The 16236-nt window shown below is 38.3% G+C and overlaps 1 protein-coding gene across 6 annotated transcripts in view; it reads right to left on the reverse strand.

Annotated features, from left to right (window-relative positions):
- Positions 1–6759: 6759 nt before the first annotated feature.
- The window catches only part of NUDT4 (nudix hydrolase 4), a 53482-nt gene continuing 44005 nt past the window's right edge, over positions 6760–16236 (reverse strand). For 2 of the 6 annotated variants that reach the window (XM_073327557.1, XM_073327554.1), the window contains 2 exons: positions 13984–14068; positions 6760–10649 (listed from right to left, as the gene is read on the reverse strand). In XM_073327557.1, coding sequence (XP_073183658.1) covers positions 10447–10649; positions 13984–14068 — 288 coding nt within the window. In that variant the 3' untranslated portion in view covers positions 6760–10446. Of the gene's footprint in view, positions 10650–13979; positions 14072–16236 lie in introns of all 6 variants that reach the window. The other 4 variants (XM_073327556.1, XM_073327552.1, XM_073327555.1 and 1 more) reach the window with 3 other exon arrangements.

Here is a 16236-nt window from a genome sequence, read left to right on the forward strand (position 1 = left end):
CTTTTTTATGGTGATGCTAAATGCATTGGTTAAAGCAGCTAACCAGTTACACTTTAGGATATGCCCTCTAGCTAAGTCTAACTTAGATGCTGTAGATGGACAAGCCTGATTGTTTGAACAAAAATGGGAACATTAAACATCCATCACCTTCACTAATAATATTGTGATTCTGCTGTCAAGTGTAGAAACCTCCTTTCAAGAAAAAGCTTGTGACTATTTTGTATGGCTTTTCTGGAAAATCTTCTGTAAATCTTCTGTTTTAGTAAAATATTTTTTGTTATTCTACTTTGCTGTTGTACAGTTTATTTTGCTGTGGTTTTCATTTCTCTACTGTGACAATTGTATTTAAAAAAATTGAAACCAGAACAGAACAATTTGTCTTCTCCAGTCTGACAGATTAAATAGTAAGAGGAAGAATTTGCGAATTCCATTACTTTCTGTTGCTGCTGACTGGTATTACTAGCTCATGCCACAGCGTGTTCCTGAATTGGCCAAGATAGTGCACAATTATATTGGTAACTGGTTCTTTCAAAATGAGCCTCTGATGAGTATGATTTATCAGTCAGAAAGGTTTGACCATGCTTTAGCGTGTCCATACATAAGATGTTATGGATCATTAAAGCAGGAGGCTAACAGAGCAAATGACAGCAGTAACTAGGTAAATGTGTGACTTGTCTGTTTTTGTGCTGAATATTAATCAGGTATTATACTATGCTCTTTCATTCTAACTCATGTCTCAAAAACAGCATAAAACACCAGTGTACAGTACAACTGTTACAGACCAGCTGATCAGTCAGTTGATATTTGCTAAACTACTTTCAACTAGCCCCATTTAACCACTGAGTTATCTATAACCCTAATTAAGATAAATATCACAAAGGTTTATTCATTTGGAGGAAGTAAATAATAGCTTCTTGCTTCCTCGCTCTTACATTTATCTTTTTTTTCATGTCTCTTGGAAGCCCATTTTAATCTCCTTTTCAGTTCAACTTCATATCCCTTTAAATGCTTTTTTCTTTCCTTTTTTTTTTTTTTTCCTAGTTGCCCCCGCTCCCACCCACCCCCAACCCAGGAATGTTTTCTGATCTCTAAGCTTTGTGTGGTGAGTCTGAACTGTATAAATGACAGCCTGAAGTGGGAATGTATGTCTTGCAATTCATGGTGATGGTTATGTAGCCCGTTGGTATTCTCTGCCTCCCACACTCCTATTCTAGTGTCATCTGGAGTTTCTATAGAATGTGGTGTATTTATTGTGCTCTTATGTAAGATGAAGATTATCTATTAAAGTTACATTTTCAACATACAAATGCTTTCAGTGACTGGTAACTGGTATTGTCCCTCAAAGTGCACTGCATAGTAACATTATAAAACTTGGTTCAGAATGATCTAGTTCAGCACAAGATTAAGACACTTAAAAAGATGGATTTAAAGTTAGATTTCCTTATTGGATGGAGTTTCTCACGTCTGTGGCTTGCAGCAGAACTTCAGTCTTCAGGTTGAGTAGCCAGGCCTCTTTACTGTTACTAACAAATCAGGTTTTTTGTTATTGAGATGAACATTTGTGCAGTTTAGTTAGTGTAGTTCTCTTGCGTGTCATTATTTGGGTGACTAATTAACTGAGCATACATGTACCCTTAATTGTACGGTAACTGATTTTTAACATGGTAGATGGCTCTTCTGAATTCTTATAAAATAAATCTAGCTAAAGATACACTTAAAAAACCCCCAAACCTTTAATACTATTACTGTTCACATTTACCAATTAATGCCTTTATTAGCATACTCTGAATATGTAATTGAATGGAAAAAGTACTCCTCCAATGAAGCCAGGGTAAAGGAAAGGGGAGTGCAGTAAACTTCATGTGCATAGAGAAGCCAATGCATCCCAGGGTTTTGAAGGATCTAATTCTGGAATGTAGCTGAGAGGGCCACTGGTTGGGTGTTGAATCGCTTCCCAATCTGCTTTTTCTCGGTACTGTTGGACAATGTAAATGTGTGGGGTAAATAGCTGTGAGATGTCTACAGATTTCAGTTGCTTTGAAGGACGTGCCCTTAAATGCTTATTTTTAAAACAAGTGTGGATTCTAAAAACTTCTCATGGCATAACTTCAGTGATATGCACTCTGATTGTAAGAATCCTTCAGTGTGGACTTCAAGTCCAAAATAAATTAAAGCCAAGTAGGATCTATGAAAATATAATTTTATATTACAATAGTCACTTAACATCTGAATCTTGTGCTTTTAATGAAGCTTAACATAGAATGTCGGATGTTTTCTGCCTTGCATCAAGTGATGCTTGCAGATATATTTGACTTCGACTCCTATCTGAGAATGTTTGAAGTTCTTAGCTCATCTGTATAGTTGCCTGAATTATCTGAAATGAGATTAGAGATGCCCCACAATGTTCTGTTATCTAATGCTCATTCCATGACCTCTAAAATTAAAATTTGCCACAAGTACAAATGTGGTTGCCTTACCATGAGTACTAGTTAGAATTTTTAACCTTTACAGAAGAATTATAGTATTTCCATGTATAGCTTTCCTTCAATGCTATTGGTGCTAAGAGCTAACTGGCCTGAAAGCCTAAACAAGAGTTGAAGCTATATTTTACATATTAGTTTATGGATGATGATTGTGTAGGTAGAAGGCATACATTGTAAACCAGACCCTAAATTTTTTTTTATTTCTTTTTTGCAATAACTAATCTAGGTCAAGGAAATACACTGGAAGGTCCTTTTTTTCTTGCATTTAACATTCTGAAATCTGAACTGTCTTTTAAACATTTAGCCATGATTTTACAAGGAAATGAGGTTGTGTATAAATCACTTAGAACTGATAGAATAAATGTCTTGGATATTAGATGACTTCTGTAGCCTAAACCAGTGAAGCGTTGCTTCTCTAGCTTTCAAGAAAGCGTATCTCCAACACATTATGGTTACTGTAAAACATCTTAATGGAATAGTAAAATCAAAAGTTGTGAAATTTCCCTCAATTTGTGTGTTCCTACTTGGAATTATGTTGAGGGTTACTTTAAAATAAAATGTCTATGTTATAAACAGAACCTGTCATGACTGTAATGTAATAGACACTTGAAATAAAAGGAAGTGATTATTCATTGCATATACATTGAGCATCATTTTACAAAAAGTGGTCCCTTTTGTAGTATGACCATGGTATTGTTCAGTTTCACAGTAGTCTTTAAATAATGTCTGTGCAAAATAAAATAAACTTTGACAAATTTTTAAGCCCTCCATAACTCTTGTTTTCCATTTGCTGCTGCTGCTTTGTAGTGGGAAGACAAGTAAACCATTCTGTCCAAAACCTCTCTGGGAGAAAGGTTCGACTGTGTTCCCTTGGTCTTGAAAGGTTATTTTCTGGTTTCTTGCACAATATAGGAGTTTTGAATGCTTTGGAAGTGTAATTAAACTATCCAGCCAACATTCCTAATTGCTTAATGTAAAAATATATACTTACACCACCTGTAAAACACTGAGGTGTTAATAAAACTGCATAAGTCCACCACAGGTAATGGACTTCAGGGCATAAATCCAACTCATGCTATCAAAATGTTCATTTTCCTAGTGACCACTTAATAATTCTGTAGTATTGCAGTTTTGTGTGAAGAGTGGCACACAGTAGCTAAATTGCTTTATTCCTGATGTTTGCTGCATCATCTATAGTAAGTAGCAGCCTGGATGTGAGTGGAATGAGTAATGAGGGCTGCTTTATTTTTTCTAAGCACTGACCAAACAAAGTATATGGTGACTGCAAGAGGTGGACTAAATGTCTAACTATTTTAGCAAAACACCATTACTCAGGTAACATGCACTAGTAAAGGAAAATATACCTGATTTAACTAACCTAGATATGCATGTTGACAAGCTGTCAATTTGACTAGCCCCAGAACATCAGATACTAGAGGAGACATGTTCACATTAAAGAGAAAGTTGAGGGATTAATCTATGCAAATTTGTATTTCTTTGCCCAAAGAAGAGGTTCACACATGACATGAAAACATGGTTGATTGTGTGATAAGACAGACATCACTGGAAGATTGGTCACATGGGTCTTTAGTTGTGGTTTGCAGCATTCCTGCTACACAAAGTTTCTTGCCTCTAAGATTGTGGAAAAATTATACCTTCCTGAGGCTGCAGATAGTCCAGAACAGTTAAGCTGACAGATAAACCAGCCTGCTTGTTGCACTGGGTTGTAACTATATGCAGCATATTGATACCGGTTTAGATGTTGCAGTGTAGTAGCAGGCACACCCAGCTAACTGCTTCTCTTTGATGGGTTTCAACTGCTGCATCTCCAACCAGGAGGAAGGGAGCAGGCCCTAGATCAAGGGCTTGATCACTTAAGATGGGGGTTCTGTGCAGCTAACCTCTGGGGCAAGACTTGACTAACTGAAGGTGACAAAGGTGGTATAAGTAAGGAAAAATGTTGGGAACATTAACTGACAATGTAGGAGTTAAACCTAGCCCCTTAGACAAGTAGAAACTGATTATACAACAGGTTTGTTCATTGCCCTTGAGGTGTTCATAGCTTTCAATCAACTACCTCAGCCACTGGTAGTGCAGTTCTTGGATTCCATTTCTTTTAACAAACATTTCCCCTTATGTAAAGGCCAGGGCACAGGTGGCAAAATTGTCCTAAAATGACAACTTGGCTATATAGCAAAAGTAGTTGAGATTGCAGTAACCAGGTTAATATCTTACCTGCTGCTTTCCAAGGGTTAGACAGACTGTACCTGTCTTTTCCATTGGTGAGAGGTACTGAACACAGCTTATGTCCTTGAACAAATGTGGCAGAATAGTACCTCTTACCTATAAAAAATGCAGAAGCCCCAGCTGACAGTTTTAGAGAAGATGATAGCTGTTCTCCTGCCTCCAGTAACTACTCTACACTTCCACTGCGCTCAGTAGGGGACTACAGTAGAAATCTGGCTTTATGCCTGTGAGGTAGATAACATCCTTACACAGGGATAGCACTTAAGACCTATTGGTGCCTCTCACCTCTAAGGTATACCTAATTTCAATTGTGTTGCTGAAGCAGCCTTCAAAAAAGTAAGGATGTAGTTTAGGGTCAGGGATGAGATGAAAACTACTGCTGGCCTACTCCTCTAGTTTATATGCTGCTTTATTAGGTGCTGAGGTTAGATACATCAGACCAATTTGTGCCTGCAGGGTTGCTGAGCAAAGCCACCTCTGGCAATACCACAGAGGTAAGCAGGAATGTTGAGATACCCATTTGTTTTTTCTACATTAGGAGGCAGACAATCAAATACAAATGTAGGCCTCATCACTAGTACATACCAATTAAAAAAATGCTACAGCAGAGGACCAGCTGCCCAAACTGAGATAATATACCTTCATGTCTTAAGAGATACCTAGCTATAAATATCACATGTATGTAGGGGTTGTGCTTAATCAGCAGCAACTGAAACAGGGTAGACTAGAATGCTCTCAGGCTTCCAATTTGCTTAGGTTACATGTAACCAAGCAGACCAAAGGGGCACAACAGCTGCTTAAGACCACTCTGACTAGCTTATTACAAGTCAACCAGAATCAAGGCCCTGTGTCAGAGCTTCAAACCTACACAGCAGATAGAGATGTTAAAATATACTCTTCTATAACACTTCCCCAACACACACCATATGCACCCATTTATGTCAAAATTCTCCAGCTTCAGTCTTGAGTGCAACAGGATTAACTGGTAGTGGTTTGTCACAGTGAGAGCAGTAGGGAGGTGAATATTGCATGATACACAGCCAATCCTTGCCCTCTTTCATCTCCTATAGACAGGGCTGGGAGTATATGGGGGGAGAAGAGAGGAGACAAGAGGAAAAGGCAGTTGTCAGGATGGGGTTTTTTTGGGAGCAGCACTTTGACAGTAAATACAGACTGCCCTTGATCCCATCTTTCAGAATGGTACACAAACATGGTGCTTGAACCTCAGCCTCTGCAAATGGCTGTGACCTTTCTAGATGTTCTCCAACACTATTCCTTTTAGCCTAGGGCCTTCCTGCAGGAAAAGAGTGAAATGTTTTGGTGCTAGCCTCCATGGCTCTCTCAGAAAGTAGCATTGCTGTTTGCTGGGTGTCCTACATGAGACATTTATCATATGGGAGAATGAATGAGTATGAAGCTTAGTTAAGATTCCCTCTCTCAACATGGGAACACATGCCATGATGGGGGAAGAGAACCTGCCCTCCAAAGCTGGCACTAAAAGACAAAAAGGAAACTTCAAAACTGCTTTTCCTACAAAAGTCCTAAACAGTAGCACTAGTTTGGCTTGTCAACAAATGTCTACATAGTAGACAGGAGTAAGGAATATGACTGATCTGGCTGGAGCAGAGGTCTTGAACATTTACACACCCTAGCAATTAAATAGGTGACCTGAAAAATTAAAACAGCTTAACTCAGCCAAGTTCTGTTTAAAAAGGTTTGTGGCTAGACAACTCCTACAGCACAGATCTGTAGAAGCAGAGTTTTATTTCTCAATTACATTTGCACACCCACACTATTACCTGGACTATTCAGAACACAACAAGAACACATGTGCATGACTGTCAGTTTTAGGCCACATTTACCATGTCTGAACTGGAGCATGGAGAGGGCTAACCAAGGTTATAAAGATTCTTGATGGAGCTATATTTAAGTAGGCCTTAAACCCTTTTCAGGTGGGCATAAGCATTATATATCAGCACTTTGCCATCACTGGTAAAACTAGTGCCTACCAAAAGATGACACCCACAGCACTAGTTCAGGTTTTATTTTGATATTTATCTCAAATATAAAAAGTCAAAATTCTTACATCAATCTTTAAAGAAAATCCATGCAAGCAGTTCAAAATGTTTACAACTTAAATTAGGGGGGTTTTCTTCAAATTCTCTTCTGAGAACCCAGTTGATAAACAGACCAACTAGATTTTTCCTTTTGATTTTCTCCACAGTGACTTGTCAATAGGCCAACTTTGGGCAAAGTTAATGTGCAATGAATCACCAATCTATGCTTTTCATTTTAACAGCCTCTGTGCAATACACTTGATACTTTTGCAGTGTTAAAACATCCATTTTCAAGTAGGTATTTATTGTAACAAAACTTCCACTTCAGGTGGAGCTGAAGCTATTTCCATTGGCAATACCTATCACATCTATTTTATCTTAGGTCATGATTATCCCAAACCATGGCTGCTACAGGAAAACCATTGGTGCAAATCAGATTCCTTTTTCTGTTCACATAGCCAGGCAAGCCTCAGAGCTGCCAGCAGCTCACTTTTTTTTTTTTTGGAGGGGGGATTAAAAATGTAAATTCAGTCCTATTTGCACAAATAATGCACCACAGTAAGTCATAAAACCACCACTAGTTTACTTCATAAACCAAACTGGAAGCCTTTGTAAGAATGTGAGGAAACTGCTAGCAGCAACATGCTTCTATATTTAATCTTGACAGCAGGAACTGATGCAAAATTTTATCTGTCTTATCCCAAGTTTTACACCATCCATTTCTGTAGAATTTAACTTTAGTGTTCACTGACTCTTAAAAGACTCAAACATACAAAAGGAATTTGCTAGAATAGTTTCCTGTAGCATACTTAAAACAGCCTGCACAGTATTGTCCGTTTACCTTTACGGTCACATACTGCAAAATTCTGTGAATAGAAAAGCATAGGAAATCAAATTGAACAATATGGGGCTTCATTTTGAAAGCTGCATAGAGACTGAAGAGATCTGTACAATGAATGGCATTTAAGAATTCAAGTGGCACTATTAACAGTCCAAATGTGTGCAACCAAAATATTAAAATATTTATAGGCAATCAACAGTTTGTTAGCAACAGCAATTCTGTACATTTTTACACCATTATCAAATACAGAGAGCTACAAAGAAAGATCATGCATTACCACTAATATCTTATACAAGTATGGATTTTCTTTTAATTCCAGGAGTCTGAAATGGTTTTGAGATAGAAGCAGTTATGAACTAGAAGCCAAGTAACTACTTTGGACTTTTGTATGTAGTTTCATGGATTTTGTACAATCAAAAGCAACTTCTCAAAAGGCTAATAGTTATGAGCTCAGTTTAGTGTGTTAATGACTACTGCACAAAAATGAGTGTCCATGTACATGACTGAAACATTAAATGGTTCACTGTTTCAAATAGGCAGACTAGATCAACTTAATGACATTTCTATTACCATTAAACCATTCTCTGTCATAGTACATTAGACCTTCTTTTCAAAGCACCTGACTTCAGCTCTCTAGATGTTTTAGTTAGTAAGTCTCTCCAATTTTGTAAGCCCTTCAGTCAGGACAAAAGCTAGGCAATGTTGGTGGTATTTAGATCAGAAGAATTAAAATGGGTTTAAAATCTCATGAATTGTTGAGATTTTGGCCCTCAAATACCTGAAGTCTCATGAGATCAACTGTTCATGATGATTCCACCATTTTGTGGTGCATCTGAACTATAAATAAAAGACCTGCCTGCTCTTCCCGTTTTAGAAGTGACCTGGAACTAGAACCATAGGGCTAGTGCTAATCTAGCAATTTAAAAAACACCCCACCTCAAAGTTCAGGTGGCTTCTGTTTTGTGGCTCATGTTCAGGGCCATCTCTAATCAGTAGTACTTATGGCCTCTTCAAAGAGCAGTTTACATGAGGTGAAACCTCTAAAACATTACTATCCATGGTTTAAATGCATTTATATATGGCACAAAGATCTCATTTTTCAAAAAGGATCACTTGTGGCACCAATATTTTCCTAAAAAAGTGTAACAGCACGCAAAAGTTTAATTTATAGCAGCATTGTACACAATTTGTGCTAAAAAAGTAGAAGTTGTGTATTGAGTAACAAAATGTTTAAATTACATTTACTTTTCATTTTACACTCACTATTTACCAGTTGGACTATTTACAAAGGATTCAAATGCTATGTAAAAGAATGAGTTTACCCAAAACAACCTTCACAAGACACGTTTACCACAACCTCAGTTTTGGCTTGCTGCCCAGAAAGAGGCGGTGATGGAATTAATATTTAGATCCTACAAATTCCAAAAGTTAAGTATCTGCATGAGCTAGATGGCATTCTTTGCAGAAAACTGTCTTAATGGCACAGTGGCAAGAACATGTTTGGGACCCATGTTCAGTTTCCATCCTTTTTTGGTTGACAGGTACAGGGGGGAAAATGGTAATTATGACAGGATGCTGTCCCAAGTTTATTCCAGCTAAGTTGTAGCATTAGCTCTACTTTCACTTCAGAGAGCAAAAACAGTTATTTTGAATGATCAAAAATATTTCTGAATATTACAACTTTAATTGAGATATCCAGCACAGTCATTAATAAGGTAACAAAAATTTTGGTACATCTGAAACGTTAACACCAGCCCTTTCTGCTCCTAGTCCAAAGTGCCATTTCCTCTTGATCACTAGTTTGCTAACAGACTTAGACCTAGCCAGGTTGTTCCCTTATAGGTATAATTTTCTTCCAAACCCTGTACTTTAGTCTTATATGCCACAGAAGCTACAAGAGACACAAAACTGGAAGAAACTGATGCTATTTCTTTACTAATTGAACAATCCTAGAAAACTATGGGATCGCATCATCAGCAAAATGAATGCTAGGATATCAGAGGAAGGCAACACTTAATCATTGGAGGAGGGGGAAGGGAGATCAGCAGCATGTTTTCAGTTTTCATGTACCTCTTTCTACAATTATGAATTTCTTGCGTATTTGGCCAAGTACTACAAAAAAAAGTCTTAGAACAGCTTTCGGAATTGTAGCAACAGAGCATCAACGGTTGAGCCTCTTTTCCGAATCTTTGCTCAAACTGACTACATTTTGTATGTTAAGTTTCCATAGGTCCAGGTAACGGGGGAAAACATTGCTTGATGACTGAATCCTTTTCTGTGATTGGCTGGATGTATTTAGTGCTTTATTGTAGTCATGCTTATGTAATCTAAGCTGAATAGCATGCTCAGTTTCCCAGATAGTGGTAGTATTTTAGAGGTCATCTAGCACTTTAATTGTACACTTTGAGTGGAAGTTTAAGAGAAATGTCACTGCCATTTGTTCAAGAATTTTCCTACTAAACTTTTTTTTAAATTTTTTTTTTTTTTTTTAAGACTACCTGACTAAAAACATTTAAACCAAAATCTGGAATAAGCTCCACTTAACCCAGATGTTCACTATTTTAGCAGATGTGTAAATTTATATATTGATAGTTTTTAAAAAATGGCCAGTTAAGGCATCTTAAAAAGATCCATATATGGCTTTAGTTTGCTGAAATACTATTTTACATTGCTAAAAGGGAAAAAGTCAGTGTCAATGTTATGATGTATTCACACATTTTGCTGAGGACTGACAGTCAAAGGTGTCTGCATGTGAACACAGACATTCCCCCACCCCCCACCTTGTGATGGCGCTTGAGTAAAAAGGTAATCCAAATTTTTATCTCACAGTAGAGGGCAACCCAGAAGTCTGTGCAGAAGTGACATATAAGGAGTTGTTATCAGGAAGACTGGGGACCACAGAATTCCCATTGGTTGGGGAGCAGCCCAGTTTCAGTTTTTCCAGGTATTCCGCATGAACAGGCTTATGACACTGGAGAACCTTGATAGCATCTTCTACTTTAAACCATTCTCTTTTCCTTCCTGAAGGAGTAATTTACAATCAAAGAAAAATATGTTACAAACAAGTTTCAATAGCAGTTCAGCTACAACAGCCAGTTCCAAAAACTCCAGGTCCAAAAACTTAAAAGTGCAAAGCAAAAATACGAACTGAATTAAGATCATGCATCCTCCCCACAAGTGTAAGTGGGGGTAGCATGTAACACAGGAGTAACAGCTGAGCAGAGGAAAGGTGGTCTTTGTGCCTCCCCCTCTTTAGGGTATAGAGTTCTAAAAGGTTCGTTTTCCCTTGTTTCTTTACATTGGAAATCCAGGGTGTCTGTGCTCTGCTAGACTGACAACTGGAGAATGGGAAAGTGACATCAAGAGCAAGTTGGACAACAAAGATTTAGTCAAATTTATCTTGTTCATTGAAACTAAATAGATGCTAACAAAACGTTTTAGACACAGGGTCTCTTTTGCAGAGGTCCTATACCTACTCTATCCAGTAGATCAGTTTATGCAGAATCCATGCTCTTTAAAACAAAGACATCTAGTCCTAATGGCTGGGAACAGGAACAGATTCATGGTTGGCTTCTTTATGGCATAGGGCATGTATACACAAACTCCTCCTGAATAACTGTGTGTGAACACTTATGAAAGCAGTGCCTTTTTCCAAAGTAGCATAATCCACTTTAAGTGTTCATGCCTGAAGTTATTCTGGAATAGCTATTTCACTTTAAACATACCAGAGGGAACATTATTCATTATTATTATGATGATGCAATATTAATCTGCCTTCTTCAAGATGATAGAGGGGTAGTAAGTTTAACATCGGACATTTGTCAGACGATCGATTAGTAGCAGAACTCCAGGCATTGGTAACTGATAAGGAAAAACAGGCAACTCCTGAGGAATACCTCCAGCCAATGAGAACAGAGCAACCTGGAAGTTTGCCGAAGCAACCCCTTTAAGTTGCTAAAATGCTCTTAAACCTCATGTCTCCGCTGATCAGACTAATTGAAGCCATCTAAAGCACAGCTGTTAAGAAGTGTGTCCTTTAACGAATATTTTAAAAATATCTGAATTAGTTAAGTATAAGTTATTCCATTTTGTTTTTCAAATATATTGACAAAAGTTGTCAGTATTTCTTTACCATTTGTATTTGAAGATGTTTGTATACCAGACTCGAACCACAAGCCCAATCCTCTTCCACTAAAACTGCAAAAATGTTGCTACTGTATCCTGAAATCAATGTGTTCCTTCCTGGTTCATGAAGGGTATCCCAAAATGAAACAAACTCTAGTATTCATTTTAACCTATACAATCTTATTTGATACCACAAAACACATGATTGTGACACCTTTAATGATCCAGAAAGTACCATAACGCACTAAAGCGGAGGTTCCCAAACTTTTGTGTACCCTATTCCAGATCTACTAGCTGCCTGCATACCCCTATCCCACTGTCTTAAGCCATCTGTCCATATTTCACTGTTACGTACAGATATAGTTATAGTGTAATGTATAGTACTGAAAAAACCCTTTAAATTCTGAGCTCAGTACACTGGACAGTTGTTGGGCAACTGAACCCGCACTGTATAGTGATTGGAGGTGAGGTCTCTGTACGTCAGCATCTGTGTTTTCATTGGTATATCTTGAAGTAAATTAAACTACCATATTTTATATAACAAATGTTCAGCGTTTTAAAGCTTCATTTGAGTAGCCTACTATGAAAATGCAATAAATAAAATCCACCATTGCACAATTTCTCCCACATACCCCTCAGAGATGACTTCCATATCCCTGGGGATACAGTTATCACAGTTTGGGGACCCTTGCACTAAGGTGTTTTTTTTTTTTAAAGGAGTTATTTCTGCACTGAAAACATGAAAAATCTGTTAATTCCATTTTCATTTTCTGTACAACTTGCATTACATATATTGTGCTGCTATTGTAATTTTTAAAACATTCTTTTAAAGGGACACAGTCATGACTGACATACCACTTGATGGGGGAAAAAAAAACAAAAACACAAACTATAATTTATTGTATTCTGTTAAAGTTCAGTTCCTGAAATGGAAAAGCCAACCAACCAACCAAGGATACTGTTTTGGTGCAGATTCCTTTGTGATCCATCAGATAACTGACCAACATACTGCTCAATGAGTGCAACATGTTAATATTTAGGTAAAGCCATATGGAAGGCAGACTAAATAGTTAGGGATCTCTGTAACTGATTAACTTTAGCAAAAGGGTAGAGTCATGTGATACATTTCAAAAAAATGCTGTTTAACTAGACTGACTACATCAGTGGTTCTCAATCTACGGGCCGCCTACTGTCCAATCAGCACAGAGCTGCAGCCCATATGATGGCCTCAGGGCCATACAGGTAGTATACATTGTGTGAATTCAGCCCACATAATACAGGGAACTGCATATGCAGCCCACAATGGTAAATGGGTTGAGAACCACTGGACTAGATACTCTATGCCTCTAAACTTAGCAGGCTTTAGCCAGTAAACATAACTTGTGTCTAAGGTTAAAATTTTCTCACGGTTTTTTTAGTAAAAGTCACAGACAGGTTGTAGGCAAACAAAAATTCACAGAAGCCTGCGACCTGTCCGTGACTTTTACTAAAAATAATTGGGGGGAGAGGTGTGTGAGACCAGAGCCCAAGCAGGGGGAAGAGAGCCCAGGCCCCACTGTGGGAGGGGGAGCCAGTGGCTCCAAGTACCCCACTGCTGGCTGAGAGCTCTGGCCCTGCCGCCCTGAGCCTGAAGTGGAAAATGTCACAGAGGTCTCAAAGTTACGGAACCTGTGACTTCCATGATCTAATCTTATCCTTACTTTTGACTAATACTGGCATTGCTCAAGAGCTAGGGAAGTGATGAAGTATAAGTTTGACTAAAAGCTAGTCAAAGTTTTTCATTAAAGTTTGATAATGGCCTTTTTATTGTTTTCTTATGGAAATCAATACATCTTTCTTTCTGTTTTCTGGAAAGAAATTGAAAATTTTTCAACAAAAAGCAAAAATCCGCTACAAATAGTTTTCCATAAAACACACCCATTTTCTGAACACTTGCAATTAAGACTAGACTAATTATGACTAGACAACTAGGAGTTCCAATTAGGTCTAAAAAAGTTGCTGTTTTCCCCCATCTTATTGCTTTACAAGGCCTACTTCCTAGATTGTGTTACTTCTACATTATATTTGAAGGTTAAGTTTTGTACAGCTGAGGAAAAACCATTTACAATCATTTCAGTTTTGCCACAGATTAGGGTTCTCTCCAGATTTAGAAAAGAATCCATTGTTGTAGGTTCCAGAAAATAAAATACACTTAAAGTTAGCACATAGCAAGGATAAAAACAAAACTTGCCTATATTAACTGAATCCTCCCAGTCTTCCAATATTTCAGTCACCGTAAGAACATAAACGTAAGTTCTATGCTTCCGGTCTTGGTTCTGCTTGAATGTTAGAAACACACATTTCAATTCACAGTAATTTAGAAGTTATTTTTAAAAAGACATACACTTTTTAAAATTCATATTCTTAAATTTACCTTAGATTAAAGTGTGCAATGTATCTGCTAGACAACAAAACCAACTCTTATTTACTATATTTGATATGGTTATAAAATCCTTCATAAGTCTTACTATTGCAGTAAGAAACACAAGAGTATTTAAACTTCCATTTTCCCATCAAACAGGAAAGCCACCCCTAGTATTGAATAGAATCAAAATTGAAAGCATAGTGGATGCTATGGTGTGAAAACTGGATGATATTCATTTACTTAACTCTCAAACATCTACACCTAGGAGAGAGTCCACAAAGGACCATCATGATCATCTAGTCTGACCACACGCATAATGGAGACTATAGAATTTCACTCAGCATAGGTGAAATTGACAAGGGTAAGTATCCTAGATTCATGAGCAAGACTGAGTACTCTAATAATTAATACTGTATCTAGATCTGCCAATAGCAGGGTATGACTTAATGCGCCCTCTAATTTTTTTCACCCGTGTGGAATAATTTTTATGTACACCAAGATAATGTGCAGATGTGTGCTACCAGTAGAAACAAAAAACCTAGATTAATTTTTTTTTAAGTTATCATAGGGATAATTACTCCAGCCAGCACAGGTTAAGCATTTTAGAACTCACTAAAAATTAAATTTAAGTGTAAGAAATAAAAGCTATGAAAATGCATAGACCAGTCAAAACACTAAAACAACACACTTGGAAAGAATAAAATTACAGAGAATATATGTGCATTGCAGGAAGTACCAAGTAGTAACAACAACAATACCATAAGTATGTACTGGGAGGTGAGTGTGACACAGACTGGGTGTGCTGGCTGCTGGGGAAGTTTGAGACACTGTGTGCTGTCTCCTTAAGGCACTCACTGGAGGCTCTCCTGCTCCTATCCTGAGCCATGTCCCCCCTCCCCTGCTCTGCAGAGATGGGGTATGGGGTGGGGACAGGGGGAATACCCTGCCATCAGCACCCCCTTTCCCCACTCCACCCCTCCCTGCACAGCCAGCAGGAGGGTCCCAGGAGCAGCTGCAAGAGCAATGTGGCTGCAAAGCAGCTGGGGGGAGGAGCACCTGAACACACAGCTACCGGATGTGCACAGCTCTGCTAATCAAGTGCGCAGCACTTGAATCACTCCTGGGCGGCCGCCCAACTGCACAGCTTAGAGGGAACACAGGTGACTTACTATGTAACAGAATGCTGTGTTCACCCTGGAGGTCTGACTGGTTAGCAGACCCCCCACTAACCTATTAGAAGGGTGACTAGGGAAGAAGGAAAGAGGCTCTAACACCTTACAATTATGGGTAACTCATGGACGATATCAAAGTAAGTACTGTTAACGGCTGCTCTTTGGGGAGCTCCAAAGCCAGTTTTGACAAGGGAGAATAGAGAAACAGATTGAGCATCAGAGACAGGAGGGTTTGTCGGGGAATTTTTAAGTTGGCGACTGGAACAAAACTCAACCATCTAACTTGGTATGTAGTGACATATGAGACTTCTAACTTATCTACACTGGATGTTACTGTGTGGCAAGCAGAGGTGTGCATCTACAGTGTATTAGATTGCCATGCAGTACTGTCTCGTGTAGACATGCCCTAACTGTGCACATGTAGGCTGTTTTAAATAGTTTAATGTTTTGTTCTAATTACTAAATAACATTCTAAGAAGGTTGTTGGTCAACATCACAGTCATAAATTCCTAAAACCCTGTTAGAGCTGCAGGCTAATAAGCAAGTAGTGTACCCAGATCCCAGTCTAAGGGTAGAAGAATTGAGAAATTCCACACAGGGACAGATAAGGACAAGAGACCAAACACCTAAAGTGGGTAAACTCAGACTAAAAAGGGGGGGAAAAGGTGTAGTTAGCCATGTAACCGCAACAGTGGTAGAGGGAACTTCTGCAATTCAGTCAACTTAGTCCTCACAGTGTAGGCATCTTTTATTGCTTTACCACTGGTGTCCAGCATGCCTGCCCAAAAACAACCTAACAAACCATTCAAATATGTAGCTTAACTCCTAGCTTTAAACTCTTCTCCTAAAAGAGGTTGTACTTAGTGGCTAGTTCCTTACCTTCTAGCCTTGCTTTAGAGATGAGGCA

The sequence above is a fragment of the Lepidochelys kempii genome, chromosome 1 (genome assembly GCF_965140265.1).
Source record: "Lepidochelys kempii isolate rLepKem1 chromosome 1, rLepKem1.hap2, whole genome shotgun sequence".
Taxonomy (NCBI): domain Eukaryota; kingdom Metazoa; phylum Chordata; order Testudines; family Cheloniidae; genus Lepidochelys; species Lepidochelys kempii.